This window comes from Halteromyces radiatus, assembly GCF_025201355.1.
Source record: "Halteromyces radiatus strain CBS 162.75 chromosome Unknown BX664scaffold_6, whole genome shotgun sequence".
NCBI lineage: Eukaryota > Fungi > Mucoromycota > Mucoromycetes > Mucorales > Cunninghamellaceae > Halteromyces > Halteromyces radiatus.
The window spans coordinates 1,239,080-1,254,798 of NW_026251692.1; the positions used below are offsets into that span (position 1 = coordinate 1,239,080).

General features: G+C 33.4%; 10 protein-coding genes across 10 annotated transcripts; 4 read left to right on the forward strand and 6 right to left on the reverse strand.

The window, feature by feature from the left end:
• The first annotated feature begins 23 nt into the window (after positions 1-23).
• On the forward strand, positions 24-928 carry BX664DRAFT_338093 (uncharacterized protein). Its single transcript, XM_051546365.1, has one exon. It carries the CDS (start codon positions 124-126, stop codon positions 745-747), a length of 624 nt encoding a protein of 207 aa, XP_051398324.1. The 5' UTR covers positions 24-123; the 3' UTR covers positions 748-928.
• Positions 929-946: 18 nt separating this feature from the next.
• Positions 947-3,510, reverse strand: BX664DRAFT_300505 (uncharacterized protein). The gene is made up of 11 exons (XM_051542343.1): positions 3,410-3,510; positions 3,300-3,328; positions 3,151-3,221; positions 2,969-3,045; positions 2,749-2,843; positions 2,572-2,663; positions 2,353-2,494; positions 2,170-2,272; positions 1,961-2,096; positions 1,693-1,855; positions 947-1,615 (listed from the first exon to the last, which is right to left on the reverse strand). The coding sequence occupies exons 1-11, from the start codon at positions 3,432-3,434 to the stop codon at positions 1,430-1,432; spliced, it is 1,119 nt and encodes a 372-aa protein (XP_051398325.1). The 5' UTR covers positions 3,435-3,510; the 3' UTR covers positions 947-1,429.
• A 371-nt stretch (positions 3,511-3,881) lies between these two features.
• Positions 3,882-5,282, reverse strand: BX664DRAFT_338094 (nucleoside phosphorylase domain-containing protein). The gene is made up of 3 exons (XM_051546366.1): positions 5,165-5,282; positions 4,788-5,093; positions 3,882-4,703 (listed from the first exon to the last, which is right to left on the reverse strand). The coding sequence occupies exons 2-3, from the start codon at positions 5,018-5,020 to the stop codon at positions 4,013-4,015; spliced, it is 924 nt and encodes a 307-aa protein (XP_051398326.1). The 5' UTR covers positions 5,021-5,093; positions 5,165-5,282; the 3' UTR covers positions 3,882-4,012.
• Positions 5,071-5,913, forward strand: BX664DRAFT_338098 (uncharacterized protein; the record flags this gene model as incomplete). The annotated part of the gene is made up of 2 exons (XM_051546367.1): positions 5,071-5,093; positions 5,165-5,913. Exon 2 carries the CDS (start codon positions 5,310-5,312, stop codon positions 5,910-5,912), a length of 603 nt encoding a protein of 200 aa, XP_051398327.1. The 5' UTR covers positions 5,071-5,093; positions 5,165-5,309.
• Positions 5,914-5,972: 59 nt separating this feature from the next.
• BX664DRAFT_338099 (uncharacterized protein) lies at positions 5,973-6,600 on the reverse strand. Its single transcript, XM_051546368.1, has one exon. The coding sequence runs from the start codon at positions 6,489-6,491 to the stop codon at positions 6,108-6,110; it is 384 nt and encodes a 127-aa protein (XP_051398328.1). The 5' UTR covers positions 6,492-6,600; the 3' UTR covers positions 5,973-6,107.
• A 317-nt stretch (positions 6,601-6,917) lies between these two features.
• BX664DRAFT_360724 (uncharacterized protein) lies at positions 6,918-7,439 on the forward strand (the record flags this gene model as incomplete). The annotated part of the gene is made up of 2 exons (XM_051548185.1): positions 6,918-7,329; positions 7,417-7,439. Exons 1-2 carry the CDS (start codon positions 7,026-7,028, stop codon positions 7,437-7,439), a joined length of 327 nt encoding a protein of 108 aa, XP_051398329.1. The 5' UTR covers positions 6,918-7,025.
• Positions 7,440-7,571: 132 nt separating this feature from the next.
• On the reverse strand, positions 7,572-9,037 carry BX664DRAFT_267194 (concanavalin A-like lectin/glucanase domain-containing protein; the record flags this gene model as incomplete). The annotated part of the gene is made up of 5 exons (XM_051540938.1): positions 7,572-7,954; positions 8,049-8,309; positions 8,367-8,448; positions 8,519-8,739; positions 8,815-9,037. 5 exons carry the CDS (start codon positions 9,035-9,037, stop codon positions 7,572-7,574), a joined length of 1,170 nt encoding a protein of 389 aa, XP_051398330.1.
• A 519-nt stretch (positions 9,038-9,556) lies between these two features.
• On the forward strand, positions 9,557-11,243 carry BX664DRAFT_300516 (BCS1 N terminal-domain-containing protein). The gene is made up of 3 exons (XM_051542344.1): positions 9,557-10,367; positions 10,471-10,547; positions 10,618-11,243. Exons 1-3 carry the CDS (start codon positions 9,590-9,592, stop codon positions 11,128-11,130), a joined length of 1,368 nt encoding a protein of 455 aa, XP_051398331.1. The 5' UTR covers positions 9,557-9,589; the 3' UTR covers positions 11,131-11,243.
• Positions 11,244-11,462: 219 nt separating this feature from the next.
• On the reverse strand, positions 11,463-13,033 carry BX664DRAFT_338104 (P-loop containing nucleoside triphosphate hydrolase protein). The gene is made up of 4 exons (XM_051546369.1): positions 12,865-13,033; positions 12,646-12,768; positions 12,176-12,445; positions 11,463-12,075 (listed from the first exon to the last, which is right to left on the reverse strand). Exons 1-4 carry the CDS (start codon positions 12,865-12,867, stop codon positions 11,806-11,808), a joined length of 666 nt encoding a protein of 221 aa, XP_051398332.1. The 5' UTR covers positions 12,868-13,033; the 3' UTR covers positions 11,463-11,805.
• Positions 12,955-15,679, reverse strand: BX664DRAFT_338106 (uncharacterized protein). The gene is made up of 10 exons (XM_051546370.1): positions 15,488-15,679; positions 15,150-15,422; positions 15,001-15,069; positions 14,829-14,928; positions 14,662-14,766; positions 14,501-14,571; positions 13,606-14,400; positions 13,480-13,531; positions 13,347-13,378; positions 12,955-13,256 (listed from the first exon to the last, which is right to left on the reverse strand). Exons 1-10 carry the CDS (start codon positions 15,653-15,655, stop codon positions 13,170-13,172), a joined length of 1,752 nt encoding a protein of 583 aa, XP_051398333.1. The 5' UTR covers positions 15,656-15,679; the 3' UTR covers positions 12,955-13,169.
• Positions 15,680-15,719: the final 40 nt, after the last annotated feature.

The following is a 15,719-nucleotide window of genomic DNA, read 5'->3' on the forward strand; positions in this document are numbered from 1 at the left end:
TTTTTTTTTTTCTGAAAAGGAGTTTTTTTTTTCTTTCCTTTTTTCTTTTTCTCGCTTGTTTTTTTCTTTTTTCACTTTCACTTTTTTTTTCTTCCTTTTCTTTTTTAATTTACACTCTAAAAGATGAATTCACATTACTTACAACGACTCTCATTTCAAAAACTGGAAATTCATTCACCATCAGCATCATTACATTCATTTGTTCTTGTAAGAAACTCTTTGCTTCGCTCTATACGGATTCAACAACAAGAAGACAGCTGGCTGGACGCGTGCTTTGATGAATTGACTCCCGATACGACTGCGACATCCTCCACAACAGCTGCGGAAGAAACAGTGAATCAAGGTGACCAATCAACAACACAACAACAATATGATGATGATTTGGATATGTTATTAATAGAGGATGATTCAGATGATGATGATGATGATGAAGGACCAGTGTCTCCAGAACAAACGGATGTCCCCCCTCTGTATCGTCAACGTACTTTTGGTTCACCCGCCTTTTTTATTCCTGTGGATGATGATTCTGATGATGATGATGATGCCAGTGATGATGACATTATTTCATCTCCAGCTGATAATCACACCATCAACAAGACAACAGACGACAAACACTTCCATCACAATAACAACGACAATAACAACAACAACAACAATAATAGTAGGGTACAATCTTCCTCCTCCACACCTTCAGTAGCTCATGATATTGTTTTTCTTGACTGTGGTGATGGATCGATTCAATGGTAGATCCTCTCAAAAAAAAAAAAAAATAGTACCTGATATTGATGAATGCATGGATATTCACCCTTGATTTCTCTATCTATGACTATTTATTATTTCCCATTCCTTTGTCGTACTAATGTTTTCTTTATATATATCTTCTTATCCTTTGTACATATTTTATATATCTTCATCGCATAGCCTCTTTTTTTTTTTTTTTTTTTTTACATACCTTCACCTATTTCAAACATCAAAACAAATGATAATAATAAAAAAACAATCATGAATTTATTTTATGTATCATTGTATTGAAGTATTTACATCTTTTTTTTTTTCTATCTATGGATGTGTATCTATTTTCCTGTGTGTGAAAATCCTCTCTCTGACTGATGATGATTTGTTGTTTCCGCACGCTCCGATATTGACTACCATTTACGGATGATGCGTCATTGTATGTACATCATGGGGTTTTGAAAAACTTTAATGAATCAAAAAAGCACTTGGTCCTTTGTAAAACCATTCTTTCTGTTTATTCTTTTGGGTGTGTGTGTGTATATATGTATATATAAAAGTAACAAAGGGTCGATGTGTACGAGTAAAATGAGATAATAATAATAATAATAAAAAAATGGGTAGATATGTAAAAGAAAAAGGACAAAAAAAAAAAAAAAGAAAAAAAGTAACTAACTAACAAATACTATAACGAATTCTAATCAATGATATGGTAAACACCCTTCTTTACTTGTCCTTCACCCTTTTCGTAAGGCAAATCAAATACAGCGTTGCTACGGAATCGTCGCATAAAGTGAATGGCATCAGCTTCCAAACTCTTAGGTTCAATATACAAATCCTTGAAGGTGTAGGCACCAGGTGTAGGTTTATCATCCATAGTCATCTGTAATAAAAATGAGTCAGTAATCAAACCCATGACCTTTTTTTTTTTTTTTGCCTTATGTATACAAGATGACTTACTCTTTGGATCAAATCAGGACTGATCATTTGATTGTAAGGTAACATGTCACATCCCTTGGCAACCAACTTGGCAATGGGAGTAGGAATGTTGAATGTAGGGAGAGGTTTCAAAGAGATTTCACGGGCCAATTCATACACTTGTTCAAAAGTATATTCACGATCACTAAAATAAAAAAATAAAAAAAAAATAAAATAAATGACGTTGCTCACTTCATGATGACAGTAGGATGATGGATAACGGTAAAACACCAGATCTACCATTTCTTACCCATAAAGTTCATAAGTCTTGCCCATGGTGGATTCAGCACCGAAGATCACTTCGATAGCCTTAGCAACATCCACAGCAGAAACAGGTCGAATCTTGGTTTGACTTTCATTTACCCAGAATTGCCAGCCATCAGCAGCTATCAAACAAAAGAAAAAAAAAGATTTAGTCTCTCTAAACACACTTGAATATCCTCCTTTTTTTTCACATACCACCAATTCTGTTCAAGAATCGATCTTCGTGACCCCACATGATAGAAGGACGAACAATGGTAGCTTCAGGGAAGATTTCACCAAGTACCTTTTCACCTTTAGCCTACGATATAATTTTTTTTAGTAAAAGGACAAATAATATTCAATGAGGCTCGTTGATCAAATATTCATTCAATAATATACCTTAGTTTGTAAGAATCTTGAAGGAGAATCTTCAGAAGCATTCAAAGCTGATACCTGGATAAAGCGGGCAACACCAGTTTCAAGGGCAGCTTCAGCAATAGCACGAGTACCTTCAACATGAACATCATCAAAAGTGAAGTTCCTGATGAAATAATAATAATAATAATAAAAGTCAATATATTGATCTCTTGAGAGTGATGATTTTTGTTTTTCACTTACTTGGTTTCATAATCACGACCGATAAGATTGATGACAATATCAGAGTGACGAACACATTCACGGAGTTGATCCTTATTTTTCAAGTCGAATTCCTATTCATCATCAAAATGAAAAGATATATATATAAAACGTTATTGTCTAATGTCTATATTTTTAAATAACGAATTCTAAATTTACCAGAGGAATGATTTGACCCAAGTCACCGGTCACCTTAAGAGGGCGAGCTTCATCAGGGTCACGATTGGCAACAACTACTTGAGTACCGAGTTGAGCTATTATAGAAATAAAAAAAAATCGATGAATTTCATGGACAAAATAAGTAAGTTCAAAGCCGGGTATGTTCTTCATGTATCATATATAAAAACCTATTCTTTTTCTTTAAAATGGTGATGCTTACCAAGTTTATTCACAACATAGCGACCAAGGAAACCAGTACAACCGAACACAGTAGCAATATGACCATTGGTAGTAGAGCTAATATAAAAGGGAAAAAAGACCATGAGCTTATCGAAATGTATCGCAACAAATAACAAAAAGAAGGATATGAGAGTAGTTGTCGTTGATGAAGTCCTAACTTACCGACCACCAAGACCTTGTCGAATCATGGGTTGACCGGTTCTTTGTCGTAAAGTAAGATCGTGCATGGCGCGCTATAATAAAAGAAAGAAAAAGAAATAATCATAAGAAAAAAAAAAGAATGAACAATAAGAGTGAATCTCATTTCTTACCACTTGAATCCAAGAACGTCGGCCAGTCTCTATAGGAAGTGGAGAAAAGATAAAAAAAATAAAAAAATGAGTCAATGCTAAAAAGTTCTTTCGAATAGTCATCTAATTACGTTTGAAAGCAGCTGTGGCAAGCATTGTAATGGGTTGTGAAAAGAGAGGGGAGTGAAAATAAAGGAAAAGAAAGAGAAAAAAAAAATAAATATATAAAAAAGAGCAAAACACAAAAAAAACAATCTGGTAATAATTTTTTTCAGTCCCAGCAAACAACAAGAAAGCAAAAGGGCAAAAAAATTTGGCTCTCATAAAAAGCCCCGGTCAAGCGCGTCATCGGCTTACACTTTAGTAGAAAGGTTTAAAATTCCGTCAATACTGGCATATTGACAACTAAAAAAAGAAAAAGATTATTGTTGTTATCCGTCATCCCATATAATTTATCATACCATCACACTTCCATAATATCATCTATCCATCATTCTATCATTGATCATATATTGCACTATTGTTCATTTCTAAGTAATCAAAAAAGAGGAGATCCTAGGCCACAACAATAAAGACAATTAGAAGATGACATTGTGATAATAATTTAATTTCCAAATCATATTCTTTATTTATAATAATGTACAATCAATAGATACAAATAAACTACATCTACTATTCTAAAATACACATAAAAAACATACACACGCATATATATAATGAATCATCGAAAGAGATCAAACCTTCATCTTCTTTTCCCAAACGGTTCCAACTTCATTCATGGCTTCAATTTCTACCAATACAAGAGCATCCAAGACAGCTTTTCCCACTAAAGGTTCCAAAACAGCAACAACTTCAGGACGAATAAAACCATTGTGAACACGATCAGCAAAGACTTGCATACAACCAGCAGCACGAACTGTACCCTTCGAGCAATGGGCCAAATGGAACAACATGGAAGTTTCCATCTCCAAGGCATCAGTAGTAGGATGAGAGGCCAAAGCAGTGTCAATGACTTGTGTATTGTCGTCCCAAAATTGAGGATCCAAACGACCTTGAGCAGAATAAAAAGAACATCCATCTGCATTCAACCCACCACCAATGACAGGACCTATCTTGATATCTTCTTGATGTTCAGCCATAGCCTTGGTCAAGGTTTGTTCCAATAATTCAGTCATACCAGGATCAGCAGCAAACGTACCAGAAATTAAATAAGGCATATCTTGAATACCACTATGCAAAGGAGTATCACAGAAATAATCAATATTGCGTCGAATACAGTATCCACCTTTGGGTACAATTACTGAACCAGGAGGTGCTCTTTCTGTTAATGAACCACAAGACCCAAATCGGATAATAGCGATATCTCCATCTACCACAGCTCTTGTTTCTCGGACCAGAAAGTCCATCATGGGATTACCCATACCACTAAAAAAAAAAAAAAAAAAAAAAGAAAAAGAAAAAGAGAATTGAGTCGACTCATTCTTTTTTTTTTTTTAGTATCCTACTTACATTGCCATTATACTAACAGGAATATCTTTATATCGTCCAGTGATGGTAAGGAAACCTCTTTGACTTGAATGTTCAAAATCAATATGATCCAAGTGCTTTGCAATAGCTCTTGCCCTGAGATGATCACCTACTGTTAAGATACGGTTGGCTACTTGACCACGTTTGACATGAATATGATAAACATGACCTTCGGCATCTTGAGGAAAGTTGGCATTAGTGAGAGTTTCCTTCATATTAATAACAATTGGATTAAAAAGATAAAAAAAAAGAAAAAAGATATCAATTCAAAAAATGGCCCTTTTTATCCTGAGAAAAAATAGAAAAAATTAGGGTTCTTTTTTCAATCTCCGTATAGATTCATGGTACTTTCAACGTACGTAGGTATTTGACTAGAACTTTTTTTTCTTTTTCCACTGTCATATTCTATAGGTACAAATTGTATCTTCATTTTAGTTGGAACTTTATCTTTTCCCTCATATATCTTTTTTTTTTTTTGTGATTATTATATACTTGTATACAAAAATGATATTACGACGATGTTTTCATGGCACAACGTTCTTATCAACCAAACGCAACATCAAACTACCCAAAGATCCAACTTCGACGGTATACAAAGGACGATTATTTGAATGGCAAACATTACAGGCGTTTGAAATGCTTGGGATGCAACTTGAACATATTGGAGGGAAAAGTGATGGTGGTCTTGATCTGAAAGGTGAATGGTGTCTTATAGATAACAATATTCCAGTGGTAGTGCAATGCAAGAATGTCAAGAATGGATGTACACCTGATCATCTACGAGGGTTACTTGGTGCCACAGTGAACTTGAATATGGAACGACAAACACTTGGAATTTTGGTATCGGGGTCTTCCAAGACAACATTTACACCGGATACCATGACTTTATTCAATCAATCTTCTCTTCCTCTTGGTCTGGCACGTGTATGTGACACTATGCTACAAGCACTTGTCTTGAATCATGCTGCTCAACAATGGCTGGATATCAATATTCACTTACGTTTTGATCCTTTGGGTCGTCTTTTACCTCCTCCTTTGATTCTTTCCGCTGATGGCCGTCAAGTAGTACAATCATCTCTTCTCAAAAATAGTATAACAACCTCATGACTTTTTTTTTCTTTCTTTCTTTTTTTTTTTTTTTTTTTTTTTGTATAAAATATACCACATTAATAAAATAGAAACCATTTGACATATATCTTTTATATAATACAGTAATAATTTGTGTATTCATGTGTAAATGGAATCGATTTTTATTTAAAAGTAGGAACAAATAAAAGGGATATCTAAAAAAGGGAAAAAGGATTATGGATGATGGGTTTTGGGCATCAAAGAAGCAGAATAATGGACTCGAATATGACGACGCATGTTAGATTGTACACTAAAAGTTCTATCACAATCTCGGTAAGGACAAGCAAAAGGTTTTTCCCCAGTATGAGAAAAGATATGAGTACGTAGAGAGGAAGGTCTTGAAAAAGATTTAGAACATTCGTGACACATGTATTTCCGTTGTGGTGAATCCATAAATGATGATGTTGTATATCTACTATTGATATGAGATGTAGATACAGTACGACGATGATGATGATGATGTTCTTCTTGATGTTTATTGTTAGTAGATGATTCATATGGTGACACTATGGTTGATGTTGCTGATCCTTGGCGTGGTGGTAGTACTGGTGATACCATCGGAGGCGATAGTTTTGATAACGATGTAGTTTTGTTAGAATCCAATGAAAATGACCGAGAATGTCCTTTCCAAGGAATTGATGATGATGATGATGATAAGGAAGAAGAAGAAGAAGAAGGTGTTGATTCTACAGAAGGTGATATGATTGGATAAGGAGCTTTTTGTGAGGTATAATAATGATGATCATTCAATCCGCTTGCTTCTTCCAAATTGATAGACTTTGCAGTTGTATTCAACATGGTATCAATAGAGGGTAAAGATATACGACCTGTGTCCATAATGTAAAAATATATCAACAGGTAAAAAAAAAAAAAAAAAAAATGAAAAGGATATAATAAGAGAAAAAGAAAGAAAAAAAAAAGGAGACCAGTGAGAAAAAAAAGGGTTCAGAAAAGAAAAAAGATGTGCGAACGGCGATCGATTACAAAAAAAAAAAAAAAAAAAAAAGAAATAAGAAAAAAAAAAAACGCATCATGTGAACTAAACTAGCTTAGGTAGTTTGGTGGTTCAAAAAAGGAAATCTCTCTTTGACCATGTTTCAATTTGATCATATTTTATCATCTGCATTAAAAGTGACCCATGTTTTAGACTTCTTATTTTTCCCTTTTTCACTTTTGTTCCCGATTCTTTTTTTTTTTATCGTCTTCTTTATAATGGATGAGAAACAACAACGTCCTATTGCTGATAATAATGCATTCATCAGAACAGATATTGAACAAGAATCATCATTAGATCAACAAACTCATCGTACATCATCTTTACCTGAAAGAGCAAAACAATTAGCTGAAGAAATGAAGACCAAACGGAAACAATATCGTCAAAAAAATGTCCAAATTGGTGCAACCAACATTGAATTGAATCAATAATATAGCATTTTAGTCAATTTCGTATATAGTAATCCTTATATTTTTTTTTTTTGAATAGCTCCATTTTTGTTGTTTTATTAATATTGATAAAAATACAAAAGAATCAAAACCAAGCTAAACAAAAATAATAATAAAAAAAAAAAGATATGAAAAAGCTAAACTAGTAGAACACGAATGTGAAAAAGGGTATAAATATATATATATAGAATACAATCAAGTAGTTCCATTCGTAGTAGTGATTATTGAAGTAGTAATATCATTGCTGCCATATCCAGTCAATCTAGGAGGTCTAGTTAAGCTTGAATAAGAAGGTGGAGAATGCGTTGGGAATCGAGTTCGTTGTTGTTGTTGTTGTTGATGATGATGTGGTGTAGATGCTGATCTTGGGATGGGTCGATTATAGATTTGTATCAAAGGCCGTTCATCATTATCTGAATCATCTTCTTCTGAATCCATATAACGTTGTTGACGACCTGATGATCCTCGTTCCAATAATAATGATCCTGCTTCGTATCCATACGCTGGTGGTGGTGCTAAAGTTCCTTGCATTGGTGCTAATCCCCATTTTTTCACATTGGCTTCCACAAAGACAAAGCCTTATCAAAAAAAGAAGAATTTATTAATCAATCATCGGGAAATTTTTGATCCTTTTTTTTTTTTTTTTTTTTTTTTTTTTTTTTTTTTTTTTACCCATTTGACCGAGATTGACATGAATTTGACAAGGTCCATTAGCTCCAATAGTAGGGAATAAATTCCATCTTAATGAAGTACAAGCATCTTCCAATTTTCTGCCATTTCGAGTGAAAAAGATAGTTCCTGATCGATGTCGATAACCTACACCTATAACGTCTCCTTCTTGAAATCCAACTCCATATGTTTTGCCATAAAATGGATTATTGAAATGCTTGTTGCCTGTATGACTGAAATATCCCACAGAATGTCTGTTCCAACCTATATAAGTTATTATATTAGAAAACATGTCATTTCATCATTTGATGTATTATTTACCTGGTAAACGCCAATTTGGATATGGTTTTGTAGCAACACCAATGGCAACTGTTGTTGTACTAGGTTTTTCAAACATTTTCGCCTATATATAATAAGAAAGAATGAATATGTGAATATAAATTTATATCTTTTTTTTTTCCTTTCTTTCTTACCTCCCAATAATAAACATCTTGATTTCTTGGTAAAGGTAAGTTTGTTTGTAGAGAACATTCTCCATTAAAAAATTGAAGTTCGGTTCTTGCTGATATAAATGTATTGGTTTCCATATCCCATTCAAATTCAAAAGCAGAGACTCCTTTTTCTTGAATGGATACATATTGAGATAAAGTAATATCAGTAGAAATACTATCTGGAGGGAAACGTTGTTGAAAAACTATCATAGAAAAGAAAGAAAAGAAAAAAAAAAGAAGAGTTAAGAATACTTACTAAATATATATTAATAGATTACCTTTAGCGCGTTCATAACTTAGACGAGCATCTTCAGAAAGAAGAGCCAATAAAGCAGGAGTTTCTTCAATATCACCAGCTAGTTCGGGATCGTCAGTACCACCAAGGAATAATCGTTCACCAGTTGCTTTTGTAAAACATAACAAGATTACCACGACAAAGACAAACACAACAAGTCCTACTACAAATATCCAAGTATAATTGCTGTCTATTAATGTTAACATAGATAACATCATAAATGAAATGGGTGTGAAGACAGTTTATATATATATATATTATGTATATATATAAATATAGGGTATTTAAAGACGTAAAAAGAAGAATGGGAAAAAAAAAGAAGAAGAAACGAGGGAAAAAAAAAATCAGATCTGCGCAGATGATCAAATTTGGAAATATGTTAAGTCACCGCCACCAATCACTATCAAGCTCTTCCTAATAAAAAATATGAATCAAGGAAAAAGACTTTGGTTATTGATATATATATAAATAATACACTTTATTCAATAATAATTGTAGTACCTTAATATAAAGAGTAATATTAAACTCTTGTTATTTATTTTTAGTATCTATATATGATATTGTTTTTCCTATTCTATTGGTTTATCTGCTGCATTACAGTGATGGAAAAAAAAAGACAAAAGTGGCTGGTTGCATACAGTTTTTTTTTATTTCAAAAAAAAAAAAAAAAAAATACAAGCAGCGACCCTGGAGTTTTTTTTTTTTTTTTTTTTTTTTTACTTTTTATTTTCCTTTTCGATCTACCTTTCTACATAGTGATGCCACTTATGTCATTGACATCAGATTCTTCTATACCACCTACATCACCTTCTAGTAATAGTATCGATAATACCAGTAGTCATATCAAGAACAATGATCTAACATCAACTATTAGCAATAAGGATGGAGGATTATTTGACAATATTAGCAACAATCCTTACTTCTCAGCTGGATTTGGTTTATTAGGTGTTGGAGCAGCTATGACACTCTTACGACGCGGGTCGACAGTAGGAGCAGCTTATTTACGACGACGATTATTGGTGACATTGGAAATCCCTTCGAAAGATAAGTCGTACCTCTGGTTCTTACAATGGATGTCACATCAAGCACCTAAGCGACAAGTACAACATCTCGCGGTAGAGACTTCGTATCGACAACATGATAATGGTAGTGTCACCACCAAATTTGGACTTGTACCTGGACCTGGGACTCATTATTTTAAATGGCATGGGATCTGGATGCAAGTACAACGTCAACGCGATGGTAAAATGATGGATCTATCAACAGGAAGTCCTTGGGAAACTATCACTGTCACTACACTATCAAGAGATCGTCATATCTTGACTGAACTACTCAAGGAAGCTCAGGAAATGGCCTTACAGAAACAACAAGGGAAAACAGTCATCTATACTTCCTATGGTCCAGAATGGAGACCCTTTGGCATGCCTCGTCGTCGAAGAATGTTGGACTCGGTCATCTTGGATACTGGTATCAAGGAACGCATTGTTAACGATGTTAAGGCATTTATTGGAAATGGACAGTGGTATAATGAACGAGGTAAAGAAAATTTGTACAATAGATGAATGGAATGAGTTATATATATTATAAAAAAAAGATGATCTTTCTAACCTTCTCTCTTTCTTTTTTTGCTGATTTCTAGGAATTCCATATCGAAGAGGTTATTTATTATATGGGGAACCAGGTAGTGGGAAAAGTAGTTTTATTCAAGCATTAGCAGTAAGTGAAAAAAAAAATAGGATTTATGACTTTTCCTTTGCTAATAATAATGATGAATGTATTTATTTAGGGCGAACTGGAATACAACATTTGCATTCTTAACCTATCAGAACGAGGATTAACAGACGATCGACTAAACCACCTACTTAGTAACGTACCAGAACGCAGTATCATGTTATTAGAAGATGTGGATGCAGCATTTACCAAAAGGGCTCAAAGCGACAATCAAGGCTATCAATCGATGATTACCTTCAGTGGATTACTGAATGCATTGGATGGTGTGGCATCGGCAGAAGAAAGAATTATCTTTTTGACTACCAATCATATTGAAAAACTTGACCCAGCGTTGATTCGTCCTGGACGTGTGGATTTGAAGGAACATCTAGGTAATGCCACCGATCATCAAATTAGAGGTATGTTTACTCGTTTCTATCAAGACCGACCGGATCTGGCCAATGTATTTGTCGACAAACTCAAGAATCATAAAGTCAGCACTGCTAGTTTGCAAGGTCATTTTGTATACTTCAAAGATAAACCTGAGGAAGCTATTGAACATGTGGATCTTCTTTGGCATCAATTGTAGAAATATTATTTTTATTTTAGTTACATTTTGTATTTTGTGATAGATTTTTTTTTTTGGGATTCATTGACTAACAATAAATAAAATACACAAAGAGAATGATTTATTTTATATTATTGTTTTCGTTCCCTCTATTCATCAGGCTCTCATTTTTTTTTTTTTTTTTTGTGCAGATGATTTTTAGGGGCGGAGTCGAATTACAGATTTATGCTTTTTCCAATACACGTTTATAATGCAGAGCGGACAAACTACACAAGAATGACCAGTCTTGAAAGAAATAACGTTTTTTTAAGGTTCATGTACATCAAAGGCAATTACGTCATGGGACAGAAATATTCGTTTTCATATTTTATTTTTTATTGTATCTTTTGTAGATTAACTCACAGTTATAATCATGGAGGATAAAAAAAAATGATGATTGACTATATATATATATATAGAGAGAGAGAGAGAGAAAGACAGGCAAGGAATAATGATACGAAGAAAAATAAAAACGAAATGACAATATATCAAAGAAAAAAAGTTTAGGCTATGGAAGGAGGATACTAAGACCTAATAATAATGATAAAACATAATGACAATAAAAAAAAATGAAGAATGTACAAAAATAGATTTGCCCAAAAGTAATAATAATAATAATAATAATAAAGAAGAAAATAAAAGAGGAAAGATCTAATTCTAACAACAACCACTTCCACCACTGTAATGATCATGATGTTTCGATTGATCCAAATGGATAGAATCATTGTCCAAATCGTCAGTTAATAGAGTACCTCGTTCTTCTTCAATAGCCACAATGGTTTGGATCAAGTGTCGAGCTGCTTCGTCAATATTGCTATTATCCTTTGCCGATGTTTCAAACCATTTTGAGAATCCATTGTCTTGACAGAATTGATCCATTTCTAGTGGATTGATAGGTTGGCCATGTCCTTCTTGTAACAAGTCACTCTATAATAATAATAATGAAAAAAACAACAATAAAAATTTGTTACTATTTCTTTTTATTCCATTCTCTAATCATACTTTTTTTTTTTTTTTTTTTTTTTACCTTGTTTGCCAATAAGACCACAGGAATATTACCACCACCCCAAAGTTCAGGTAATGCCACCTTTGAATCCAAATCTTGCTTCCATTTGGTTACACCTTCAAAAGTCTGCGGCCGAGTCACATCATATACCACAAATGCTCCAAGAGCTTCCTTGTAATAAACCCGAGTCATATTACCAAATCGTTCTTGTCCAGCTATATCCCATAATTGTAAACGAACAATGATTTCAGGTGACCACTGAATCACTTTGAGAGCAAAGTCAACACCAATCTAAGAAAAAAGGGAATAAAATAGGATAGGCAATTACTAAGATATATATATATATATATAAAATTTCTTCCTATTTAAGTTATACTGACACACACAGTTACATATATATATATATCCTCTTATCATTTCAAAGGATAACAAAAAAGATAACATATCACTTGTATTTATCCCCTCTCTAAAATATATAGATGATGACTTACAGTTGATTTGTAATTTGTAGAAAAGATATTGTGTACATAGCGTCGAATGATAGATGTCTTGCCAGTGCCAAGATCACCTACTACCAAGATTTTGTAAAGATATTCTCTTGTTGGTGGTCCAGTCTATAAATAAGGATCAAAGAGAGACAAAAAAAAAAACCGATAAAATAAAGATATAGTTAGTACATTCACAATACAGATAGATATGTATACTATTACCATATTGTATTGTGTTCTTTTTATTTGTAAAGTGGATGAATAAATATATAGAGATGTAAAAGGTATAAAAGGAAGGTGGATGGAAAAAGAAAAGAAAGAAAGAAAGAAAAAAAGAAAAAGTGAAAAAAAAGGGAAATAAAAAAAAAAGTATCAAAAAAGAGAAATATGACGCTTTGTGCAAGTTGCGGAGAAGAAAACTGAGCCAATGTTTTCTTTGTTATCTTGTCTTGCCCATTTGGAAGAGCCATGAGGGACCAGATTGCTTGACTGGGAATAGACTGTTACATCCAAAACAAACATCCGTTTTATAGTTCATGATCTTCTAACGTATTTCCATATCTACCAATTACATACGCCATTCTACTCCAAAGTCTTTGAGTTGCTTCGTTAGCCTATTCAATATATATATATATTCAAAACAAAAATATCAGTCATCATCATTCAAGTGGACTTTGAAAAAATCCCTCATCTTTGTCATTTACCATAGTTCTTTCCAATGTACTCAGTCGTCCACCTATTCATCACAAAAAAAAAAAAAAAAAAAAAAAAATCAGTTGTTACAAAATTAGCGCACCCTTTTTTTTTTCTTTTTCTTTTTTTTCTTTTTTATTGTACCTATTCTACGACCCAAAGCTTGTAACTGTGTAACCAAGGAGCTTACAGCATCCTACCAAAGACCACACAAAAAAAAAAAAATCAAATCGATACATATCATACTCCTCATTTGTTTTGTATACTTACTATTGATGTTTTGAATTCTGATATATTACTTCCAATAGCATGATCCAACAGATATATCCTTAATGAGAGTTGTCGATAATCAGGATTAGTTTGTTGAAAGATACTGGTAGTGTCCCGCATTTTTTCTGTCATGGTGGATAAAATAGTATCACTCGAATCACATATAGATGACAATGATTCTAATGATACCGCCTTTGGTTCTTGCTGTTCCATTAAAGCCTTATCGCTATTGAGTGCCATTTCCAATGCTAATACTGCCATCACTCGCCGGAGATACAAGCTTCGATCACAGATGGGTTTAGTTGATTTGAAGATACGTATTTGAAGTTCCACTGATGTGAATAATTCACCAAGGGAAAGGGCCATTTTTTGAATTTGGGTTTGCCAATCATCTTCTGGTAAAGCTTGTAAACATGCCTCCAATGTGTCTTGAATCCTATTCAATAAAAGCATACCAAGCTGATCTACCCCTAAACAAATCAGTGTTTTGCCAAGGTAATGTAATTGTTGTACCGTATATGCTTCAGGCCATAAAGTCAATGATTTGGTAAGAAGTTCCAGTACCCATTCAAATTGAATCAGAGGTATTTTGTCCACTTGATCATCGTCCATCGCTATATCCTGATCCTTTTCCTTATTAAAACAAGATGAAAATGTGGTATCATCGTCATTCAATGACAATAGTGAGAGAGCCCCGTATGATCGTAATATGTAGGAGAAAGTATCCACAGACATGAATCGATTGTAGTTGAGTCCATCCATAGTACCAGCAGCCAATGGTAGTTTTTGCTGAAGCTATCAAACGCATATATATATATATATAAGAAAAAACAAAGGAGAGAGTGAGTTATATCATACTAATTGACAATTTATACCAAACACTATACAAACATACCCAGTTAGACCAAAGTACCGAAAGTGTTGTGAAAGCCTGTCTTGCAACCCCAATATCTTCTTCAAAAGCGACTACGTATTACAAAAAAAAAAAAAAAAAAAACCAATCAGTATACAGAGTATCCTTATTTTATGCCATCCCAATCTCTTCAAACTCCTTACCAATTTCAATAAGCCATTGATAGACTGAATGGGTACAATTCCAACCAAGTTGATACCAAGTTGTAATGATATCAGAAGAAATAAGGAATTTTCGTTTTGAATTATCTACAAAAAAAAAAAAGATCATCAGTTTCAAACATCTTTAGTCCTTCAACCTAGAGATTCACCTGCAGAGTACTTGACAAGATGATTATATTTGGCAATCATGGATTTATCATTCATAAGATTGATTTCATCTTGTATTGATAAGACTTGAGGTGATGGGATCTATTTTAAACATCATAAGGGTAATAAAAATGAGAGATATCTTCTAGGATTTGCATAGAGTGATATTCTTACAGTACAACGTTTTGAGAAGAATCGATAATGTTGAATTTTTTCTTTAACATGTTCTGTTCCATTGAGTGCCTACAAGATAGGAAGCATCAGTAAATGTATATTTTTTTTTTTTTGTTGTATTCTCTCGTCATCCTGATACAATATATTACCTGTTTCAATTCCTCTGTTTCCTCCTTTTCCAGGAACTCTGTTGCTAATTTTGCTAGATCGTCTGTTGCATCTATAGCATCATCTGTTTCTGTATCCGAGTCGTCTTGATCGTAAATCCAATCCAGCCATTGTTCCGGTGTAAAGATATATTTGAGTTGTTGTCTCTCTAGTTCTTTCGAATGTTCTAATGAGTCTTTATCCGAGGATTGTTCGGATTTGGCAATAGGAATGTCATTTTCATAAAAAGGATCAGCGCTGATAGAATCAAATAACTAGATGAATATTAAAGAAAGATAAGTGAGTTATACTGATATCTATAAGGTTACCCAAATCTAACCTTATGTAGTTCTTTCTTCTTGTCAGAAGTGATACGTTGTCGTTTTTTAGGAGCAATCAGTTGATCTTGAGTTGGTGAAGGCATATCCTCTTTTTTCTTGCTAAATCTAGTGCTTCTTTTCTGAGGTATAGAAAAAGAATCCTGTATATTCTTTTGATTAAAACGCATAGTGGTATACAAGTCAAAAAAAAAAAAGACTACTGTTAGAGAGAAAAAGAAGGGGAGTCAGAGA

Coding starts and splice junctions, on each gene's coding strand:
- BX664DRAFT_338093 (XM_051546365.1), top strand. CDS start 124: ATGAATTCACATTACTTACAACGACTCTCATTTCAAAAACTGGAAATT.
- BX664DRAFT_300505 (XM_051542343.1), bottom strand. CDS start 3,434: ATGCTTGCCACAGCTGCTTTCAAAC. Junction 2,664..2,748: donor TGGGTCAAATCATTCCTCTG/GTAAATTTAGAA, acceptor GATGATGAATAG/GAATTCGACTTGAAAAATAA. Junction 2,273..2,352: donor CAAGATTCTTACAAACTAAG/GTATATTATTGA, acceptor ATTATATCGTAG/GCTAAAGGTGAAAAGGTACT.
- BX664DRAFT_338094 (XM_051546366.1), bottom strand. CDS start 5,020: ATGAAGGAAACTCTCACTAATGCCAACTTTCCTCAAGATGCCGAAGGT. Junction 4,704..4,787: donor CCTGTTAGTATAATGGCAAT/GTAAGTAGGATA, acceptor TTTTTTTTTTAG/TGGTATGGGTAATCCCATGA.
- BX664DRAFT_338099 (XM_051546368.1), bottom strand. CDS start 6,491: ATGGTATCACCAGTACTACCACCACGCCAAGGATCAGCAACATCAACC.
- BX664DRAFT_300516 (XM_051542344.1), top strand. CDS start 9,590: ATGCCACTTATGTCATTGACATCAGATTCTTCTATACCACCTACATCA. Junction 10,368..10,470: donor ACAGTGGTATAATGAACGAG/GTAAAGAAAATT, acceptor GCTGATTTCTAG/GAATTCCATATCGAAGAGGT. Junction 10,548..10,617: donor GTTTTATTCAAGCATTAGCA/GTAAGTGAAAAA, acceptor GTATTTATTTAG/GGCGAACTGGAATACAACAT.
- BX664DRAFT_338104 (XM_051546369.1), bottom strand. Junction 12,446..12,645: donor CTACAAATTACAAATCAACT/GTAAGTCATCAT, acceptor CTTTTTTCTTAG/ATTGGTGTTGACTTTGCTCT. Junction 12,076..12,175: donor TGGTCTTATTGGCAAACAAG/GTAAAAAAAAAA, acceptor TTATTATTATAG/AGTGACTTGTTACAAGAAGG.
- BX664DRAFT_338106 (XM_051546370.1), bottom strand. CDS start 15,655: ATGCGTTTTAATCAAAAGAATATACAGGATTCTTTTTCTATACCTCAG. Junction 14,767..14,828: donor TCTTGTCAAGTACTCTGCAG/GTGAATCTCTAG, acceptor TTTTTTTTGTAG/ATAATTCAAAACGAAAATTC. Junction 14,401..14,500: donor CGGTACTTTGGTCTAACTGG/GTATGTTTGTAT, acceptor TGCGTTTGATAG/CTTCAGCAAAAACTACCATT.